Raw genomic sequence first — 19,820 nt, forward strand, 5'->3', positions numbered from 1 at the left:
TGTCTTACAAATGTTTCCTCATAGTGTTATGCTGCTGTTCAGTTGCATTCATGATGAATGAATCTTGATGTTCAAGAACATACTTTATTATTTCATAAATGTATACTGAAGGTAATGTTAACATTTTTATTTCCTTGAATAAGGGCCTAAATGATTCCCTGGGGTTGCATCTTTTTAAACCTTAGTTTTTAACAAGTGATTCAGTGCAAAATATGGCAAAATATGACCAGTCAAGACGGAGTGATGCTTCCTCTCTTCAATTTTCTTGGTAGATCCCCAATTAATTCATTCTTTGAAGTGAATTTTCTTCAAAGAATGATGACTTGGTGATGCAATTGCAGATTTCCTCTTGGATAATTGAAATATCTGAATTTGAAAACTAGTCCAGTGATTTTTTCGCGGCGCTCTTTTTAATGTTAATAGTCTATCTTGGAGTTAATATTTTTGCATATGTACCTGTAACTGCCAACAAAGGCTGCCGGCCTCGGTGGCGGCGGGGTAAAGTCCTCGCCTGCCAAATAGGAGGTCGCGGGTTCGAGTCCCGCCTCTATCCAGGGCATGGTAGTTTGTATTAGTTAGTTTATTGTGTTAATAACCCCAATGTAAAAGGTCCTATAGAGCTGTTTTTGGTGGTATGGAAATAAATAAATAAAAATATTTGCTTGTTCATTTAATGTTACAGGACGGTTGAGGTATTTAGTATGGGTATTGTACTTACTTCTTATTCATTCTGGTGTATACATTATTATTAAACGAAGCATAAAATTAATTTAGAATTGCTTGCATGAATGCTTTTATCTCTTCCCTCTAGTTGAGTTTGGTGGGATCATTGATAACACCTCCTCCTGCAAGGCGGAGTCATTTGTGTAGAAGAGCACTGAAACTCCTTAGAACTGGCAATAAAGCAGACATGGTCTTCCAAGTTGCTCTAACTTCAATTTCGAGTTCTGATGTAAACAACCCACCTATAGCTGACACTAGTAAGTTCTTATTGTAATTCACATAATGTTTTTTTTCTCAATGTTTCACTGTCTATTCACATTTTCTTTGGGTGAAATTTCATATCAGACTGGCTGTATTGTGTTCCATTTTTTATTTAAGTGATGTCTTACTTGATTTGTAATTAAATAAGTACACTTTCATATGTTTCTCATATCAGACCCTAGTGGAGAAACTTCATTCCACTTGCAAAATCATGATATCGTTGCAACTCACCGCTCATAAGAATGCGTTGGGAATATACCACTGTATGTAAACAGATTTATCATGGTATAAAAATGTATTTATATCTCAGATGAGCATCATAATTAAGAATGTGTCATTGTGACATGCAATGTATGCATTGTTGAATTTTATTTAATATTTTCTTTGGAAGACTATGGTAATAGTTGAAAATAAGAGTGTGTTTATAACTTATTTTTATGTTTGTTTGGTATATCTTTTGTGAAGTATTTTTGTGATAAGTTTATTGAAAACGTTTTCCCTCGGGTTATTGGGGAAACCTATAATAAATAAATAAAATAAACTTGACTGTTCATCATGGTATGCACACTTACTCCATCTGTCATGCGATTACACAATTTGTATGGCAAGTTTTTGCTATTACATAGTTGATTGCTGTCACTTTTATTCTGTAGTTCAAATGTTCTTCTGTATACTCTTCATTTGAAATGATTAGGGATGTGCGAGTACTCAAAAACTCGAGTCGAGTGCTTTGAGTAGTAATTTGAATGTCAAGTTGAGTAGTTTTGGTTACAGAGCTGTCGCAGCCAGTTAGTTCAGAAATCTGTCGACAGGAGGCGCTATCATGAAACTCATTTAAGACTATCGTTTTTAAAGTCAATAAGTCATTCTAATGCCTTGGCTTAGGAGTTTCAGCTTTTTTATACGTAGCAGTCAAGCACTATAGTAATCAACATGGGCACCTAATACCTTTTCGCCAGCCGTGGTGGCCTACAGTCTTCCGAACCGGTGGCGTACATTAATATCAAATATTACATGATTTATTTACGTTTATAATCTTTATTACAATTGTAAAAATGCCTGTATGGAGGGCTCTTATAAGCAGTTTGGATGCATACATTAATTAAATTGATGTCATATTACTAGGGGTGAATTTATTTCAATAGTGCGTATGGAACTGTTTAAGACACATAAATTTTCATTCATCTCCTAATTGTGGCACAGTTACCATCAACGTTTCTCACTACATTTTTCTGTTTAGATGAAATGAATTCATATATTTGATTCCATTTGACTTTTGTTTACGTAATCATGTTATGATTTCAGGGTTAGGATTTTTGGAGTGGGATGAGGATAGTGATGCAGTGAATGGTGGTCGTTGGGTGTGGAGGATTGGTGCCCATCGAGCCATAGTTGCAGCCCGTTGTGATTGGTTCCGTAGAGCTCTTCTCTCTGGAATGAAGGAAGCAATAAAGAGGTAAAGGGCTAGTTTTTTGTAATGAATTGGAAAATTTTTTAACATTAGAATGCCCGGCTGGGCCAATTTGACCCAAAAGAGAATATTTATGTTGATTATTTTGAAACGAAGAACAATTTGACTCATATTTCATCACTTACTTATCAGTGGATTCATTTCAATTTGATTTTAGCCTGAATGGATTTTCATCTGGATTGGTAAACTCAGACGTAGCGATATTAAAGGTTTTCAAACAGCTTCAATGCTTTCGGCTACTAGAAAAAAAGTCTACAGCTATCACACAAATGTGCTCTGCACAAATTTTAATTCAAGTATAGTAAACTAAAAATCACATTTCTCTTTGATAAAATTAATAACTGCATCCCGATACAGATAATTTATTGTTAAATAATTTAATATGTGGAAGCCATATGATGAAGCAAAGATATGTCAAGGTATAAATATTTGGTAAGTAATATGTCAAACAATTACAAAAGTACTCAGAATAATACTTTGTCTACTTTGATGATTTGTTGGCACCACCTAAAATTATTAAATGCAGTTAAAGCTAGCTACATTAGAGTACATTTATTTATTCCGTTTGGTTTACCACTGCGCAAATGTTAGGCCTGATATTATTATTTTTTCTCATCACTTATACCCGCCATGCCTGGATGGATCACTTTTTACCCAGTACTATCAAATCCATTTTAAGTCTTTCTACCGTTCCTTTGTATTCAATGTAATGGTGTGTGTTTTATACTGATTTTTCGTCAAAATGTTACAGTACTTTTTTTTAACCTGATAGCATTGAAATTCATTGTACTTTCCAAACCCATCCGGGGAAAAGTGATGGGTATTCACAAATTTGTGGAAGCTAGTTTCCTATAATACCATAGAAATTGTTGAACAACTACTATTTTAATAATTTTCATCCAATTAAATTTTCTACCACCCTCCCAAATACTTTCTAAGCAATATTAACAAAGAAACTGGGAAGAATTAAGTATTTTGAGTAAAATGTGCAAACCTGATCATATTGGGTCAAATTGACCCACTCGGGCATAATAGGGTGTAAGGATTGGTCGGACATTCTAGTGTTAAAGGGTGTTCTGTGTTTAGATTGACTTGAGGCAGGGGTAAGAACCCTAGTAGCACCAAAAGGATTGTACATATTTAATGCATGTCTGATCATCCATGGTCCTTGATGTATACTAGAATCTTTAAAATATACAAATTATATCCTTACGGCGTAACCAGGGATCATCACACGTGTATAAGATATGTATAATATACAGATTTACGACGAGTTATACGTATTTAATCTATATAAAATCCATATTATGGCAGCAGATATAATACATATAATATCAAGATATTATCTGCGTGGTAGAGGACATTTGCATGTATTTTATACGGATAAAATATGTAAACAGTGTATACTATGATATGTATTAAATCTAGATATAATCCTTTTGGTGCTACTAGGGAAAATGGATAAAAATAAATTAGTGTTTTGTTATGGGACTTTGGTAATTGCTGTGTACAGTTTTCTTGTATTGAGAGTAGAAATACAGTGAAACCTCTATGTACTTAACCTCTTTATATCATAAATCTCCATACTTCATACACCCCCCAGCCGGCACAGCCCATACCGCATCTATATGTGAAGTGGATGCAATGCGTGACAGAATGCGCTAGGTACCAAATATCCTTCTGCCATCCTTTGCTAGTTGCGCCTATGAATGCCATATTTTTCATGATGTGGTTTAATACTTAAAAATATCTGCAAGTCCTCGCATTAATTATTATAAAATTTCAAGAACTATTATTATTATAATTATTCATTGTATTCAAGATTTTCACGGACATACGGAACTACCAATGACTACAGCAGTAGGTATGGACTTGTCGTCTTGTAGCCATCTATCCCTATCTCGACGTGTTGGAGCCTCGTAGATAGAGTGTTGTGTTGGGTATGTTTTATAGTGATATTTTTTAATTCTGACCATTGCAGCAATTTTGACTAATCTCCCGGTGTCGACCCTCGCTCACTCATAGGCCTGTACTCTCCTGGATTTGAAATCTGCGTTTGTTTTGTACTGCGATGGATAGCGATGTTGTACCTCGTAGATTGAGTGTTGTGTTGGGCGTGTTTTATAGTGATATTTTTTTATTCTGACCATTGCAGCAATTTTGTCTAATCTCCCGGTATCGACCCTCGCGCACTCATTGGCCTCTACTTTCCTGGATTTGAACTCTTGCGTTTGTTTTGGACTCCGATGGATAGCAATGTTGTACTGAAGTTCTCATATGTTGTCTTGTGTACGCCTGTATTCCTGTGTTCGCCTGCCTCTTGTTTTATGCTGAGTCATTAAAGTTATATTCATGAAATAAAACGTGCTCTGATTTATCCCGAGTAGTGTAAAACAATCACGAGATAAAGAGAACCAGACAAGCAATATAGGAATACTAGTATGACCGAGTTCAATTTTCCGCCGTTAGATGGCAGCACTTTCGTGCATCCTCATCCTCACGGCATCTCTCTAAGTGCGGCGGTTCATCCCCTCGGCGGTGGACCGGCATATGGATGGCATCTGTATAAAAGGATGCACTCATACTCTTTGCATCTGGATGACATCCAGCTGCCAAAAAGAAATTTGATGGTTTGTGCCGGCTGGGCCCCAACGGCCCCGTCAGATTTACATGTAAATTTATAGGCAAACCTCTTTATCTCGTTAAACCTCCACTTAGGAGATACCCCCGAGACAGCCTAACTACCTCCGCAAATCGTACCGAGACAACTAGAGACCATTAATGCAGCCGCGATTACGTACATGGAATGACATTTTCAGCGATAAATGTTTCACCCTTTTTTTCTTATTGCACCTCTAATATGCTGTCATTTTCATATTTATCATTAGTTGTGGCCATTTTGTTCCAAATGAAAGCATACCTAACAGTAAATAAGAAAAAAGGCATCCAACTATCCTAATAATTTTAAGTGACTGTTGAATTAAGAGAGCTCACATCGTTTTCTCTCAAATCATGGTAAAAATCTCGCAATTGTGCTCATTTTGGTATTATTAAATAATAAATATATGTTCACTATTATATGCATGTGTGTTTAAACACATAAATATAATGGTTTAAAAGACAGTAGTGTCTTTCATTTCCGAAGGATATGAAAAAATTGTGCCTATCACTGAAACCTCTCTATAGTGAACCTCCATACATCAAATTGCCCAAATTTTGGTCCCCTCCATTACGATGTGAAGAGGTTTTACTGTATTGCCAAAACAAGGCTGAATATTAAATTAAATTTTCGTAATTCCTATTTTACTTTTACCAACACCTTGGTTTTGTCTCGGTGAAGCATTAACATGGGTTCTCATACATTCCCCTCATTCCATTCATTCCCTCTTCAAAAATTTAAGTTTCGAGTGTATGTTCAATAGTTGAATGGTTTGATTACAGAAAATTAAAAATTAGGCGATATATTTGTATGTATGCTTGGATTTTGTGTGCCCTAATTTCTCTTTTCTTGCCAGGAAAAAGAAAAGATTCTCTTTTCCGTGAATCAACCACTGTAAGGTGTAGCTTTCTAATTTTTTCTGATTATCAAAGTTAAGGGCTGTTAAAATGACGGAAAAAAAACTCATTGATAACTGGAGAAATGTCAGTCACACATGATTTTAACTGGAAGAGTTGAGCCAACATTTTTTTTAGAGCAAATTTTGTTAATAATGACGGACAATACAGAGTCTTCTTAATGTTTTGGATACTTGCAGGCAAATTGTTGTGCACGATACTACTCCACAGCAGCTGTTGTTATTTCTACAGTGGATATATGGTGGGCAACTAAAATTGGAATGGAATATTTATCAAGATGGAAACATGGTGCCGGATGGGAGGAAAGAGTGTGGGCAGTATCCCCATGGAGTGCTCGGGGCAGAGCAACTGTGGGCTCTTCTTGTACTGGCTGATCAGTTGGAGGTATGTACATTTTGAACAATACTTCAGCTTGATCTCTGCATTTCTCCAGGGTTTTCTTCCGCGTCAGGTTGTTGGTTGATTGACAACAGTTTCGCTGGCTGTCCTGCCAGTGTCTTCAGGTCGAAGGTGTCGGCTGTTGGTTTCTGCCTCGCTTATATACTGTAGGCTGGATGGGAGCTGCACTGTGATTGGCTGTCTGACTGGGTGCTTCTCTGCACAAGCTTCTCTGACAGCCAATCACAGTGCAGCTCCCATCCAGCCTACAGTATATAAGCGAGGCAGAAACCAACAGCCGACACCTTCGACCTGAAGACGCTGGCAGGACAGCCAGCGAAACTGTTGTCAATCAACCAACAACCTGACGCGGAAGAAAACCCTGGAGAAATGCAGAGATCAGACCATCGCCGCGGAAACCTACGCTCTAACAATACTTCAGCTTTTTGGATTTTCTGCAAAAGAATTCCCTTAACAAATTTTGTTGGCTTAACCCCTTTGCACTGAAATAACGAGTCTAACTCGTCATGAACTTTCAATGCCAATATGCACCAGTGGCGCAGCGAGATGGTGGGGGATTTTGGGGGATAAAACCCCCCCCAGAGCTCGGAGAAAATTTTTAAGTTAAATCTATTTTACTTAATTCCATTAATATTACTTATAGAATAGTGTAAGGATTTATAAAATATCCCTGAGAAAGCTGTAAAACTCACTATTTATCCTAAAATTTTTCTGGGGAGGGCCCCCGCACCTCCCAATTACCCTAGTGGGTATGCCATACCCCCAAACACCCCAGTATTAGTTGCGCCTAAATCCCCTCCCAGCCTTAATTCCTAGCTGCGCCCCTGGTATGCACAATGACAAGTGTAGCTCGTCATCAGATCTTCATAATTTTGGGGACAAATATTTATATTGTCCAGGGGAACGTTAAAAATACATATTTGGAAAGTTTAAAGGCCTGTTTACACGGTACATTAACACGTACGAGTTGATGTCTAAATGTACGAAGGCGAGAATGAACGCCAAAATGCACCGCGTAACCTCCAAACTTGCTTGAATGCATGCACGGAAAATAGAACCATGTTCTAATTTGGTTCATGCATTTGTACATGTTCCATTCAGGTCCGCAAAAATCGTTCATGCAAACAGACATTAACTCGTACATGTTAATGTATTGTGTAAACAGAACTTAACAGTGTTAACACATCCATAATGTACATGAAGAACTCATATTTCATGAAATATGATGCATTGGAAGGAATGAAATGATTTATTAAGAGTATTGATTGCCGTGTTCTCAATGTTCTTACAGGAAGAGAGTTCGTGAACAATTTGAAATAATAATCACTTTTTATTTCACTGTTCTTCATTGATTGCAAACTGAAAAATATAATTTCATTATCTGCCATTCAATTAAAAAAAAAAACAAAAAAATAAATGGAGGATAGGAGAATGAATATTCAGAAAATAAATTGTAGTGGAATGGGTTTATGTTGAGATATCAATGTGGTATAGCAGCATTTATTGAAACCCTCTTCATTCAGAATATCAAAATTTCAAACAGTCCAAGTGAATGGAGTTGAAAATCAGCAGGTAATGTGGGTAAATCAGAAAGATTATAGCAAGTACAGTGAAACTTCCATGTAACCTATTCGACAAATGTGGAAATGGCGACTTCATTGGCATACATACAGGGGTGGTATGGGGGTCACGTTGTCACAGGATGAACAAAGACAACTTAAGTTGAAGAAATAGGAAAAATAAAACTGCCACAGTGGACTCTGGTTGGGACGTTTGTTGTAGTTGCGAGGGATTCTGTCCACAGTTAGAAATAATCATGTCCGCGATATAAAAAGCCCCTTGCGTGAATGAATCTCTCACTCCCTGGTGGTTGTAAAATGCTGACCTCTTCCAGAAGAGCTGGAGTGCTGAAATTTTACACGAGGTTATAAACCAGAAATGATCTGTTGGGGTATTACAAAAAGCCCGATTTATTGTTCGTTTCCCCAGAAAAAATTCAAAATTCCAGTTTTTCCATCCACGCCTGTGGTCAACTGTCTCTAACATCTAGAGTAGTCGGAGAATCATAACCTTATCAATTATTTGGATACAGGGATTAGTGCTAAGTTTGATGTGCTTTTTATGTAAATGCCTGGAATCCAAGGAAACAAGTCTGTTTACCTGAACTTCGACGTGTTACCCTAAAATCCTGTAGGTATATGCAACCCCAACGACAAAATTATAGCAAATCTTTTCCATTAACTCAAGATTCTGCCGCAGATTAGGAATATCGCTTCTATGCAGCCGATATACAGTGGAACCCCGATCTATCATTCCCCTCATTTATTGTTTTCGTGCATTCATCGTTCGCCGTTCCTGTTCCCAAATAAAGTTCCATAAAGGCAATGTAATTTTTTCCTGCATCCATCGTTCCCCAAAGTATCGTTTTCCCACATTGATCGTTTGAAGATCGCGGTCCCGTCGTATAATTTTCCCACATCCATCATTTGACGAAAATGAAAGGAAGTGTTTACAACGTGTTATTTGTGGCTAATGAAGGCAGTCACCCCGAGGAGATTGAATTACTATAGGGAGAAGCTGAGTGCCGTGGGATAGTTACATTAGCACATTTTCCAAGATCTGCTATCCCCATTTTTCCTAAAACAGGATATCAGGTTATTATCAATTTATGAGTTACACTATTACTCTCAGTTGTAAGAATTACTGAGGAAGGGATATCTTCTCAGGATATTTTGTTTCTCCCTACCAACAATCCGAATTCATCTACTCATCTGGCGCTACGCTAATTAGAAAAGAATGTGTAAGTTGCCTTCTCTTTGGGACAAAAATTTCATGGTGCAGTCATATGTTTATGCTTCACCCTCTGCAGTATGTTCTGCATAATACGCACGGGATAGCATCACTTCCGAACTTCACCTCGTACAAGTGGTTCCGTACTTTCCAGGGTGGGTTGACTTCAAACTAGCAAGTGTTTTCCGTGTGGGTTTAATAAAGTAAGGTTTCATTTTTTTTAGTTTTATTTTTATCCGTCTTTGTACCATCGCCCTTCCGAAGAAACAAGTGAGTACTTTAAAAGATGGACTGAAAATGATTGAATATGAAGAAAAGCATCCGGGATAGAAGCGCGTGAATATTGGAGAATGCCTCAGGCTGTCCGCTGGCAAATGACGGTAGGGGTTGGGGTAGAGTGAGCTACCTCTTGAAAACAAGAAGTGGGATGAAGCCAAGGCTCAGGCGGGCGTGCCGCTGACGATTAACGCAAAATTGTACACAATGCCTAAATTACATGAAAAATATATTTATTAGACAGGAACATTACAAATAATTGACTATTTTTAGCCTATTTGATCCATCTCACAACCAATCACTGCGCCAGCTAAGCGGTTGTTTTAGGCATAACATGCACATTGCTCTCGTGAATACATGTACTGGAAATGGTGTTTCATGGATTTTTACATCAGAGAGAAATCCATAATAGCAGGGTAAATGCCGAGTGGAGAGCAAACATTTTTTAGCGAGGTGGCGTGTTCCTTTAGGATATTTGAAAGAGAAATTATTCGAATCAACAATATGACTTAAGTGTCTCGATAAAGTGCTAGTATTCCTGTAATTGGCTAAAACCTTATTTGAATCCTTTAATGAATATCATAATTATGCGCCAAAATCCTGCTTTTCCTGGGACATAGGCAACCTAGCCAAACATTCCCGCATCGATCGTTTTCCCGCATTCATCTTTTTATCGTCAATCCCCCTGAAAAACGATAGATCGAGGTTCCACTGTAATGTGCTTCTTGGAAAAATATTGAATGCCCCACTAATCCCTCTCCTTCCCCTCAAAAACTTTCTCAATGCATCCATTATTTCCATGCATGCCTCAAATACATACCTCTCTGATTCTAGCAAAAAAAATTTCCAGCTAATGTTTAAATGGAACACTCTTCCAGTGTCCTCAGGGCAATAATACTTTCAGAGCTTTCTTTCTTCACTTATATAGCCACGTAATCAATGGGACTAATGGCCAGTTTTCTCTCCTTTTTTTCGGTATTAATTTTTAAATCAATGATTTCCATTTGCTCCTGAGGATATACAGTAAGTCCTCTGCTTACAAACTTTCAGAGATAGGAACATTTCAAAATTTGAAGTGTGCCTGAAATTTTAAATTTGGTGCCTTTGAGTTGGCCGATGCAGTGCGGTATGACGTAGAGGAACATAGAGGAGGCATTTTGGGCATAGCCTGAACGAAGTATTAATTATACCCATATGAAGCCTGGAACTGTTGACCATTTTGCCCATTCTTATTTCCCGTGGGCAGCTAAATTGTTTTGGCTCCAGCTGCATCAATGCTCAGCTAGATCAGTTCGTCACTGTTGTGAGTTACTGCAAAATAATAATTAGGTATACTTAATAATTTTTATTGGTCCTAAGACTTGTATGGTACAAGTATAGGACAAGTCAATTCTCAAGAGAAACTATAGCGGTCTAATAACACTGACATCATTACTTATATTGTACACACTTATGATTAAAAAAAATGCTTGATGAAAAATGATTACACTGTTAAATAAAAACTTTTCGGCTCTGTCACTGCGTCAATTTTTGGGTGACCCGTACATTTCGCGACCGATGTTGGTTGCTTTCTCAAGGGATTCTGATGAGGTGGGAATTTAAAATTCAAGTATAGAGGTATCTGTGTCAGGGTGTGGGGGAGGGGAGCGGGACGTTGGAGGAGTAGATTGTTGATAGTTTTTTCCGATTTATGGGTTGCCGAGGGTGACTTATTTTAAGGCCGGTGTCCCAGTTGAAATTATTCTTCTCCTCTTAAGTTATTTCTATGGCTTCTATGACTAGTCTCTATTTGAAACCTTTCACTTTGGCAACAATTTTTACTTCCTTAAGGTCGATTGTGTGGCCCATCGCTGCGCGTTCGGCTGCTGCAGACTTTGTTGTCTGCCCCAGTCAAATTGCTCTTTTAAGAGGAGCACGAGACACCGGCCTTAAAGTCACCCTCGGCAACCCATAAATCGGAAAAATATCAACAATCTACTCCTCCAACCTCCCGCTCCCCTTCCCCACGCCCTGACATGGATTCCTTTATATTTGGATATAATTTCCCACCTCATCAGAATCCCTTGAGAAAGCGACCAGCATCAGTTGGGAAACATACAGGCCACCCAAAATTTGACTTGGCGACATAGCCCAAAAGTTTATATTTAACATGACGAGTACCTGCGAAAGTTTTAACGAAGAATGATTACACTTATTTTAATGTAAATTGTAATTCTGTATTGCATTCTTCAGGATAACTACACTTTTCGATGACTTGCTTACGTTTTTCAACTTACGAAAAAGGTCTGGGAACCCATGGAGATGACCTTAATACACACATTGAACCACTTAAGCCTCATCGAAGGAGATGATGCTCAGGACCTGAGCGTTGGCCGTAAATTCTTTCTTTATTAGAATTCCTAGAGTTGGTTATCACATATATTATTACAGAAAGGTCTTTTTCTGTCAATCTGTATATCAATGGCTAAGTTCGAACTACACATATCTGAAATTCGGCTGGTTTGAGACAGGTTTCTTAAACAAAGTGTAATAATATTTAAAATACAAGCAAAGAACAACTCTTTATTTGGAAATGAATACTTCTTTTTTAGTTTTATGAACTTTTGGTTTTTAATTTCAGTGTGCAAGTGAAGGAAATTAATCGGTTTTTTTGGCTATCTTGAAAAGTTGCTATTTTTGAGATACGTGTTGTTAGAACTTAGCCATCGATATGCTTCTTTATTACTGCACCTACAGTGATAAATGAGGTATCATTTTAAACGTTGAATCAACGGTTTCTGACAGAAAAATATTATCTGAATCTCAAATTTCACTCTTTACCCATTAATATGACTTAAAAGTCACGTTTTTCCCAATGTCGATTATGTACTCGCTCGAGGTATGTCGATTCCACGCATTTTTTTATTACGAAGTTCAAGAAAAGGTTTAAAAATCCGTTAAATCCATAACTAAACCAAAGAAACGTACAATAAGCAGGCAAAAGTATTGAAAATAAAATCTACAAAGTATGAAGAATGTTTAACGTTCTCTAAAAGAGGCATTGTGAGAAAGCAACTTAAAAGATAATGTGTATCACGAATAAATAAAAATATCATGTTGAAAGTATTATTATCAATGGAAACTGACTACAAAAAATGAAAACAGTGTGAAATGCTCATAGTGACTGTACATGGGTGAATGGTATAAAATTGTTATGTATAAGGGTGAGAGTTTATTATGAAATTGTTTTATGAATAATGAAGAAAGTTCTTTATGATACAACTTCTTCTCTATTTAATATCTAATTACACCATTTCCTTATTATGTATTAACATACTTATTCCCTGATAGTGTGGAAGTGCTAACCTTTTGTGTGGATTGCATATTAAGCATAATTTGCCAAGAAAGTATTTAGTCTTATATTGTTGTTACACTGCTTGTGGTTCATTGATGTTGGCATATTGTAGGTGGATGATCTCAAAAATGCCTGTGAGCACATGTTATTGAGTGGAGGATGCCACCTAGCAGATCCAGAAGCAACCCTTGCATGCCTGTCCCTGGCTGATCAAGTCAATGCTAGAGCTATGAGGGTAAGTCAGAGCTATCGAGATAGTTCCTAAAGTAATTCCTTCCCCTTTTATTTTCTCTTAATTGTGAGTAAATGCTTAAATGGATCCTTGGGACAGATGAAAAAATTGTCTAAACTGATTTGCTTAATTTAAGAAAAAGAAAAACGCTTATGCACTTAATACTATGAGACACCCTTTTAAAATCTGTTAATTTTTCGATACTCTTCATAGTAGATGCGTAGTTTTCCACGGCATTGTCTAGATGATGTCTCCATGCTTCTGGGTTTCACTGCGGTGATCTAGAAAATCCACGCAGTGAAACCCAGAAGCATGGAGACATCACTCTTTATAGTAGCAGGTAAATTATTGTACAGTTTCTTACACATTGAACGTGGAATTGTAGATATAAAGGCTAGGTTTCTTGATTCCACATCAATTTCTCTGTTCCTCCTGGTTTCATAGGAGTGAAAAGTGTCAGAGACAGTAATTTTTTTATTTGGAGGCGGGAAAGAGAGAAATAGGGGAAAAGGTAGAGTGTTTTGGTAAATTTCCTAGAGAAATGATCGGCAGACAATCCAAGAAATGGTCGATTGAACAACAGATGTATGGTGCTTTATTTTAAGAGGGTGGTTTCCTATTTTTTTTTTAATTGCCTTAAGCAAAAGATTAGTACTCCTAGAGTACGTATTTCATGCTTTTAGATTTTAAATGACGATATCTATTTTTCACGATTAAGTGAAAAGTGAAAATTTCCAAGCGCGCGAAAATGCTACGGCTATATATGAATGCTGGGAAAAGCCCGTATGACGTCATTCTGGTTCCGGCTGCCACCATGTGAGGCCACCTTGGCACGAGGCTATGAGTGCCGATACGATGCAGACTGCTGGCAAGTGCTTGGCCTAAATAAGGATTATTAATATCTCATCAAACGAAAGAAACTTTCCGACCTTAGGCAATTTTAATAGGTGATTAATAAGAAATGTTTCCCTGAGCTCTGCGCCTCATGCATGCATTGGTAATCTCAGATGATGTAAAACTCCTGACTACTTGTATAGAATCTAGGTTTCTGTGATGTCACGTGGAGTGTCATTGCATGGGCGCCAATCTGGCCTTTTTCAAATGACCATTAATACCCGTCTAAAGTGGGATTTCTAAAACCAAATAATCTATACACTATAAAGCCCCTTAACGACCACTCACTCACTCATTCATTCATTCACTCACTCATACAAATGTTTGGGGTGAACGAGACGAGATACAACGAAAAGTCTTGGGAAGACCCCCTCTAAAATTGTCTGAAACCCCAGGAAAAATTATGAAAACACTAAATTTCCAATTATTTATCTGTCTATTCAATTAAAATTAAGTATGGGGTTTAGTTAAAAAAATGGCCACCAAAATCCAATGGCAGTTCAGCAATCATACAAACAAACAATCATAGCAACATATGTATTTGTTTATGCATACAAGAGGAGCTAAATTGGAAAAGAAGATAAAGGAATTTAAACCCCAATTTAATTTAAGGAATGCTGGCCTCGGTGGCGGCGGGGTAACGTTCTCGCCTGCCAAACAAGAGGTCGCGGGTTCGAGTCCCGCCTGGGTAGGTTTCCCCGGTCCAGGGCATGGTCGTTTGTGTACGTTAACTTGTTACATTTGTTGAACACCCCGGTGTAAAATGGCCAATGAGAGCTGTATCCAGTGGTTTGAGAATAAAATAAAATAAGTAAACAAAAGGATGATAAAGATAAGGTAGGCTATTCTCCATATGAATCCAAATTGTGATGAGTTTGATCAGAAACTGGTGTTTTAATACATACTTTTTGCAGCGTTTCCTTGCTTTATGTAGTGCTTTATCAACTAAAATCTAGTTAATTGCTGTTCATTGTATTTCGTAAAGTCGTTATGTTAAGATATTAAGTATCAACTGAGTATTGCAGTGGAATATGCTCTCAGCGTTTTTTTGTAATTGAATGGAATAACGAAGAGAGACTGTCTGACAGGTAGAAATTTATTTTATTTTTTAAGTCCCTCAGAAAAATGTTTCTATTATATAAAAAGTTATTTTCATATGGTAACGTACATACCATACGCTCGGTTTACTTGAAAGTGGAAATATTACTTATATCTAATCTAGCCAACTGAAAAGTAAACGACCCTCAAGTAAAAAATGGCAGACAAAAAGTATATGACCTAACATAGTGACAATAACAGGCCTCTGGCCTTTTTAGGGGGCAAAAGCGAGTTTGTATATTATGAATACACTATTGGTGGGTAACGAATCACAATCAATGCATTTCGTTTTCTTTAATGAAGGAAACTACCCCATTGGGAATGATAAATGTTCCCATTAGTTTAAATCAGCTGAATTACAATTTACTATCTTGAAGATTTTTATTTTTTCAGAGTGCATGTCTGCAGCACATTTCTTGCAATCCAACTGATGTGGTGGAGTCTGAGCTGTTTGAAGAACTTCCCTCTAGCTTACAATCTGAAGTTTATGACAGGCTTATTTGGAGTAGACCACGGTAGGTTGAAAAAGACTCATTCGCTTAAATTTATGTACTATTCTGGCAAAATTGGAATTGTCCCTTTCTAGAAGATATATATGTATGTACAAATGTGTGAATGAGGAGTATATGCATGGTGTTTCGAAAAGGACTTTACAACTTGGAAAATTCATATAAATTTATTTTTTTTTAAATTACAGTACTGGTTTTAGTGCTGTTTTAAAAGGGAACATGTCAAGTTTTAACTTGTGTAGTTTAATACTGCAGAATTGCTATGCAACAAGCGCCAGCGACAGTAATGTTAAAGATAACTGCCTTCACTGGACCCAAGCGTGCTAGCTGTGTGTTTTTGGTTTGAGGAATCAAAGTTGCTAACAACAGTTCAGTGTAATTTTTTAAGCATAAAGTACGCTAAAGATCCTCCCACTAGGTCTACAATTTATGAGTGGCATAAATGTTTTGTAGAAACGGCAACTTCAGTAAAGTCATCATCAGTTCGTTCAAGCACACTTGCAAGCAAGTAGCCAAGACCTTTTTGAAACACCGTGTAGAACTGTGGCTGCTCTGCCAATTGAGGTGTGAAAATTAATGAGAGGATAAATAATTCACATTGGCCGGCCCTCTAATCTGGATTCCTCAAATTTTATCATAAATTATCATTTAATTGTCGAACGGTTCTCTTTTTCCCATGTAGTAAATCCCAAACAACTGAATGGCTGTTATCCACACCAGAAGAGGAGGATGATGATGCTGATTGTGAAAGAAAATCGGGACTAAGCTTCACTAATCCATTGCACGAGCACACTCCTCATGGAGAATCAGCTGTGGGTACTGAACATCATGTGCGTTGGTGTTGCTCTTTTTAAATATGAATAAGGTTTTGCCTGAGAAACAGTGGTGTCATGGTGCCGGAATGTGCCAGAATGCCATTCCGGCACTGGTTGACAAACGACACAATAGTGAAATAACACTTTAATCGATTTTGTTGACCCAAAATTTATAACATACAGGTACTTTAGAAACCAGAACAAAACATTTTTTAATAAATTGTAAATCATAATTTGTAATAAAAACTATACAGAATAATACTTCACTTCTAAAAAGAAGTTGAAGTGTGTTCCGGCACTGCTAATTTTGCCATGACGTCACTGCTGAGAAATAAAATCCAAGATAGAAATTTTCTAGTCTTTCTATAGTCTATTCACTTTATGTTTGCGGGTGAGCTTTCGTGAGAGCCAGGACACTCTCGGATGGCTTCGCTGATAGGGAAGGGGTATTACCGAGAGAGAGAGAGAGAGAGAGAGGAGGAGCGAACATAACGTTGCCAAATGTACATAGCCGCCTCACTTTGTCACTGAAAAGGTGTAAGTCATGGGTGGCCACAGGTATTTTGGCCCCGGCGCCGAGACATACGTACTCATTTGGAAGGCATTGGGGATAATCCTTTCGCAGAAGCCCATGACATTGTCAGCTACTGCGCTGAATGAGGTACCGTTGGTGGAAGGCATACTTAGCCACATATAAGGCGGTCGCATGAGGTTTAGCAACACTGCTCCACGAGCAGATTCACAAATTTCACTCGGCGGAGGTCGGAGAGCGACTCACTGATGCAACGCCTACTGTTTGCTGATTGGCAAAGGCAAAGTCACATGTCTAGAAACTTTCCCTCCCCTCACCCCCACTTGCTTTGGCCACACCAGCTCACCCGCAGAGATAAAATGAACAGAGTATAGTATTTAATTGCAGGGTCATAATTTCAATTTGAATTTTATCGTCTCCCTAATTTTATGTTTTCAGGCTATCGGAGAAAGCTCTAGAGGGAGAGAAGGTTCCAGTCGAGAATAAATGAATGGCAGTGCCTTGAGTGTTTCTTTGGGATAAAATGTAAGTATGTACTGAAGGGAATTGTTCATAATTTCAATTTTTGTTGTATCCTCTGATTTTGTAATGCTCTCTTTTCTAACTTGTATATATTTTTTTGCCAAATTATCTCCTGATTTTACAAGGCTACTAAGTATTCATTCTTGGATTTTGTGTGGTCCTTGCTTGGCTGAGGAAATTTTTATTGTTTTAGAATTTTTTCAGTAGGAACCAATTGGGATAGTTAAAAGAGTTTAAGATAAAACATGACAGAGAAAAAAATCTGAAAAAACTGCTTTTGCAAGTACTGAAGTTTGTGTGTTGGTCAATACATATTTCTTTTTCTTCAGCAAGTAGCATTTCGAAGGAAAGTGAGAAACTAAGAGTAATTACTAGATCAGTGGCACAGCAAGTGGGGGGTTTTGGGGGATGAAACCCCTCCCCCCCCGAGAGCTCATTTTTTAGAAAAATATTTTAATGTGACAATTTTGTAACTAATATTTGGAGGACGGATGACTCAGTAACATACAACATAAGCTATTCACACTGCTGTAAAACTCATCATTTTAAACCATTTATCTTAAAAGTTTTCTGGGGGAGGGCCCCTGCAACTCTCGCTTACCTTGGTGGGTATTTCATACCCCCCCAGACCTCCCGGTATTAGTTGTGCCTTAAACCGCCCTAGTCTTAATTCCTAGCTGCACCCCTGTAGTAGATAACCCATTAATACATCAATAGTTAGGTATAATTTGATATACATTAAAAGAGTGCCCTTTTTTATTTCAGTAATTAAAATTTGAAAATTACTGTTCTCATAAAATAATGATATCGAGTGGTATGAGCTGTCTTTCAGCAGTCAATTAAAACTCCCTATTGTACTTGTGCCTAGCTGTTAATGTGGCATCTTTGTGAAAGCTCCGGTGAAAGGTGTGCTCGCTCAAATTTCCCCAGCTGAAAATTGCTTATGGGAAAGGAGTTTCCTGGATCAGGGATTGCACCATGGACTTTTAGCTTTCCAGGGCCAATAAGCAGACCAACCAAGGACTTGGAATTCCAAAGGCAATTGTTTGAGGAATTGTGGTTACCAGCTTTCAATGGTATTTGTAGTCCTTTGAACATGGCATCTACAAATACAAGTTTAAATTCAGTCATATGTTTGTTCATAAGCATGAATCATGTGAGCCGCTATTAGTTTAACAAGGCATATTCCATTTTATTTAACTGCCATTAAAGGTATATTTTAATGAATTGGAAATTTCATGAAGAATACTGAATTCTCTGGTCTTAAAATAGAAAGTGAAATTGGGTTAAATACATAGGTTCATCAGTATCTCTGATTCTCTTTCCTCTAGCATTTTTGATTCTTCAATTGCTGTTCATTACAGATTCATAGAGGATCTTACTTGTCTGTTCAGTATTTACTTGTGAAATCTCTTCTAGTTCTACTTTTTTCCAATATCCATCTTTTTCCTAACCACATTTTTTCTAATAGTGTTACACATGAATTTACTGAATCATTTCTTCTATGGTTAAGGGAAATAAGCATTTTTCAAAAGTTCAACAAAAGTTTCACGAATTCAAATGTATACTTATATTACCCTCAAATCTGCTAATCAAAGTGCACAAATTTGATATTATAATTCTGAGTATGGTTATGTTGTTTAGGTTTTGGTGAATGCTTCTTGTATGGTTCCCCTTACACTTGCAAAACATGAATGTGCTGTTCGGACCATGGAAATCTTCAATGGAGGTGAAATGTTATTATTTACTTCTTTGACTTTCTTTTCTTGATGAACTGCTGTATTTTTAACTTTTATATAACTTTAATCCTTCTGGAAAATGAGAAACAAAAATATGATATTTTGATGTGTTGACTCCTCATAGTTCTGTGTAATATTTCTGAATCTCGTTATTACAATATGGTGTATATATGAGGTATAAGTGTAACAGTATTTCTGAACTTCTTATATTTGTGACAACTTTTGGCATTTGATAGCCATCATTTGAAAGATTGTCTGTAATAAATCTCTGGAATGTACTTATCCTCTATATTATTTCTACTGTATAGATACCTTTTTCTCAACTTATACGCAACCAAACTCTACAAATGAGGTACCAAAATGCACAGAATTTATCAGAGAACATGCGATGGCATATCTTAGTTCCTAAATATTGCAATTGTTTCCTAAAATTGGTTGTAAAAAAATTAAAAAAAAACAATAATCGATTCCGGCAAGATTGTCCTCATCCCAAGAATACAGTTAACGCCGTCGGATCCCACCATGCCTTTCAATTTGACTCGCAGACAATTTCCCATTAAGGTTTCCTATGCGATGACTATTAACAAGGCTCAGGGTCAGACTTTGCAAAGAGCTGGCTTATTCCTGCCTGACCCTGTATTCTCTCAGG

The 19,820-nt window shown here is 37.3% G+C and overlaps 1 protein-coding gene across 3 annotated transcripts in view; it reads left to right on the plus strand.

Moving 5' to 3' along the window:
• The window catches only part of LOC124168966, a 51,684-nt gene extending 32,235 nt beyond the window's left edge, over window positions 1–19,449 (plus strand). For 2 of the 3 annotated variants that reach the window (XM_046547387.1, XM_046547389.1), the window contains 8 exons: window positions 812–980; window positions 2,290–2,440; window positions 6,211–6,415; window positions 12,943–13,065; window positions 15,448–15,569; window positions 16,246–16,393; window positions 17,349–17,435; window positions 19,077–19,449. In XM_046547387.1, the coding sequence (XP_046403343.1) occupies window positions 812–980; window positions 2,290–2,440; window positions 6,211–6,415; window positions 12,943–13,065; window positions 15,448–15,569; window positions 16,246–16,393; window positions 17,349–17,396 (966 nt within the window). In that variant the 3' untranslated portion in view covers window positions 17,397–17,435; window positions 19,077–19,449. The remainder of the gene's footprint in view (window positions 1–811; window positions 981–2,289; window positions 2,441–6,210; window positions 6,416–12,942; window positions 13,066–15,447; window positions 15,570–16,245; window positions 16,394–17,348; window positions 17,436–19,076) is intronic. The other variant, XM_046547388.1, reaches the window with a different exon arrangement.
• Window positions 19,450–19,820: the final 371 nt, after the last annotated feature.

Source organism: Ischnura elegans, chromosome 12 (genome assembly GCF_921293095.1).
Source record: "Ischnura elegans chromosome 12, ioIscEleg1.1, whole genome shotgun sequence".
NCBI classification, from domain to species: Eukaryota; Metazoa; Arthropoda; class Insecta; order Odonata; family Coenagrionidae; genus Ischnura; species Ischnura elegans.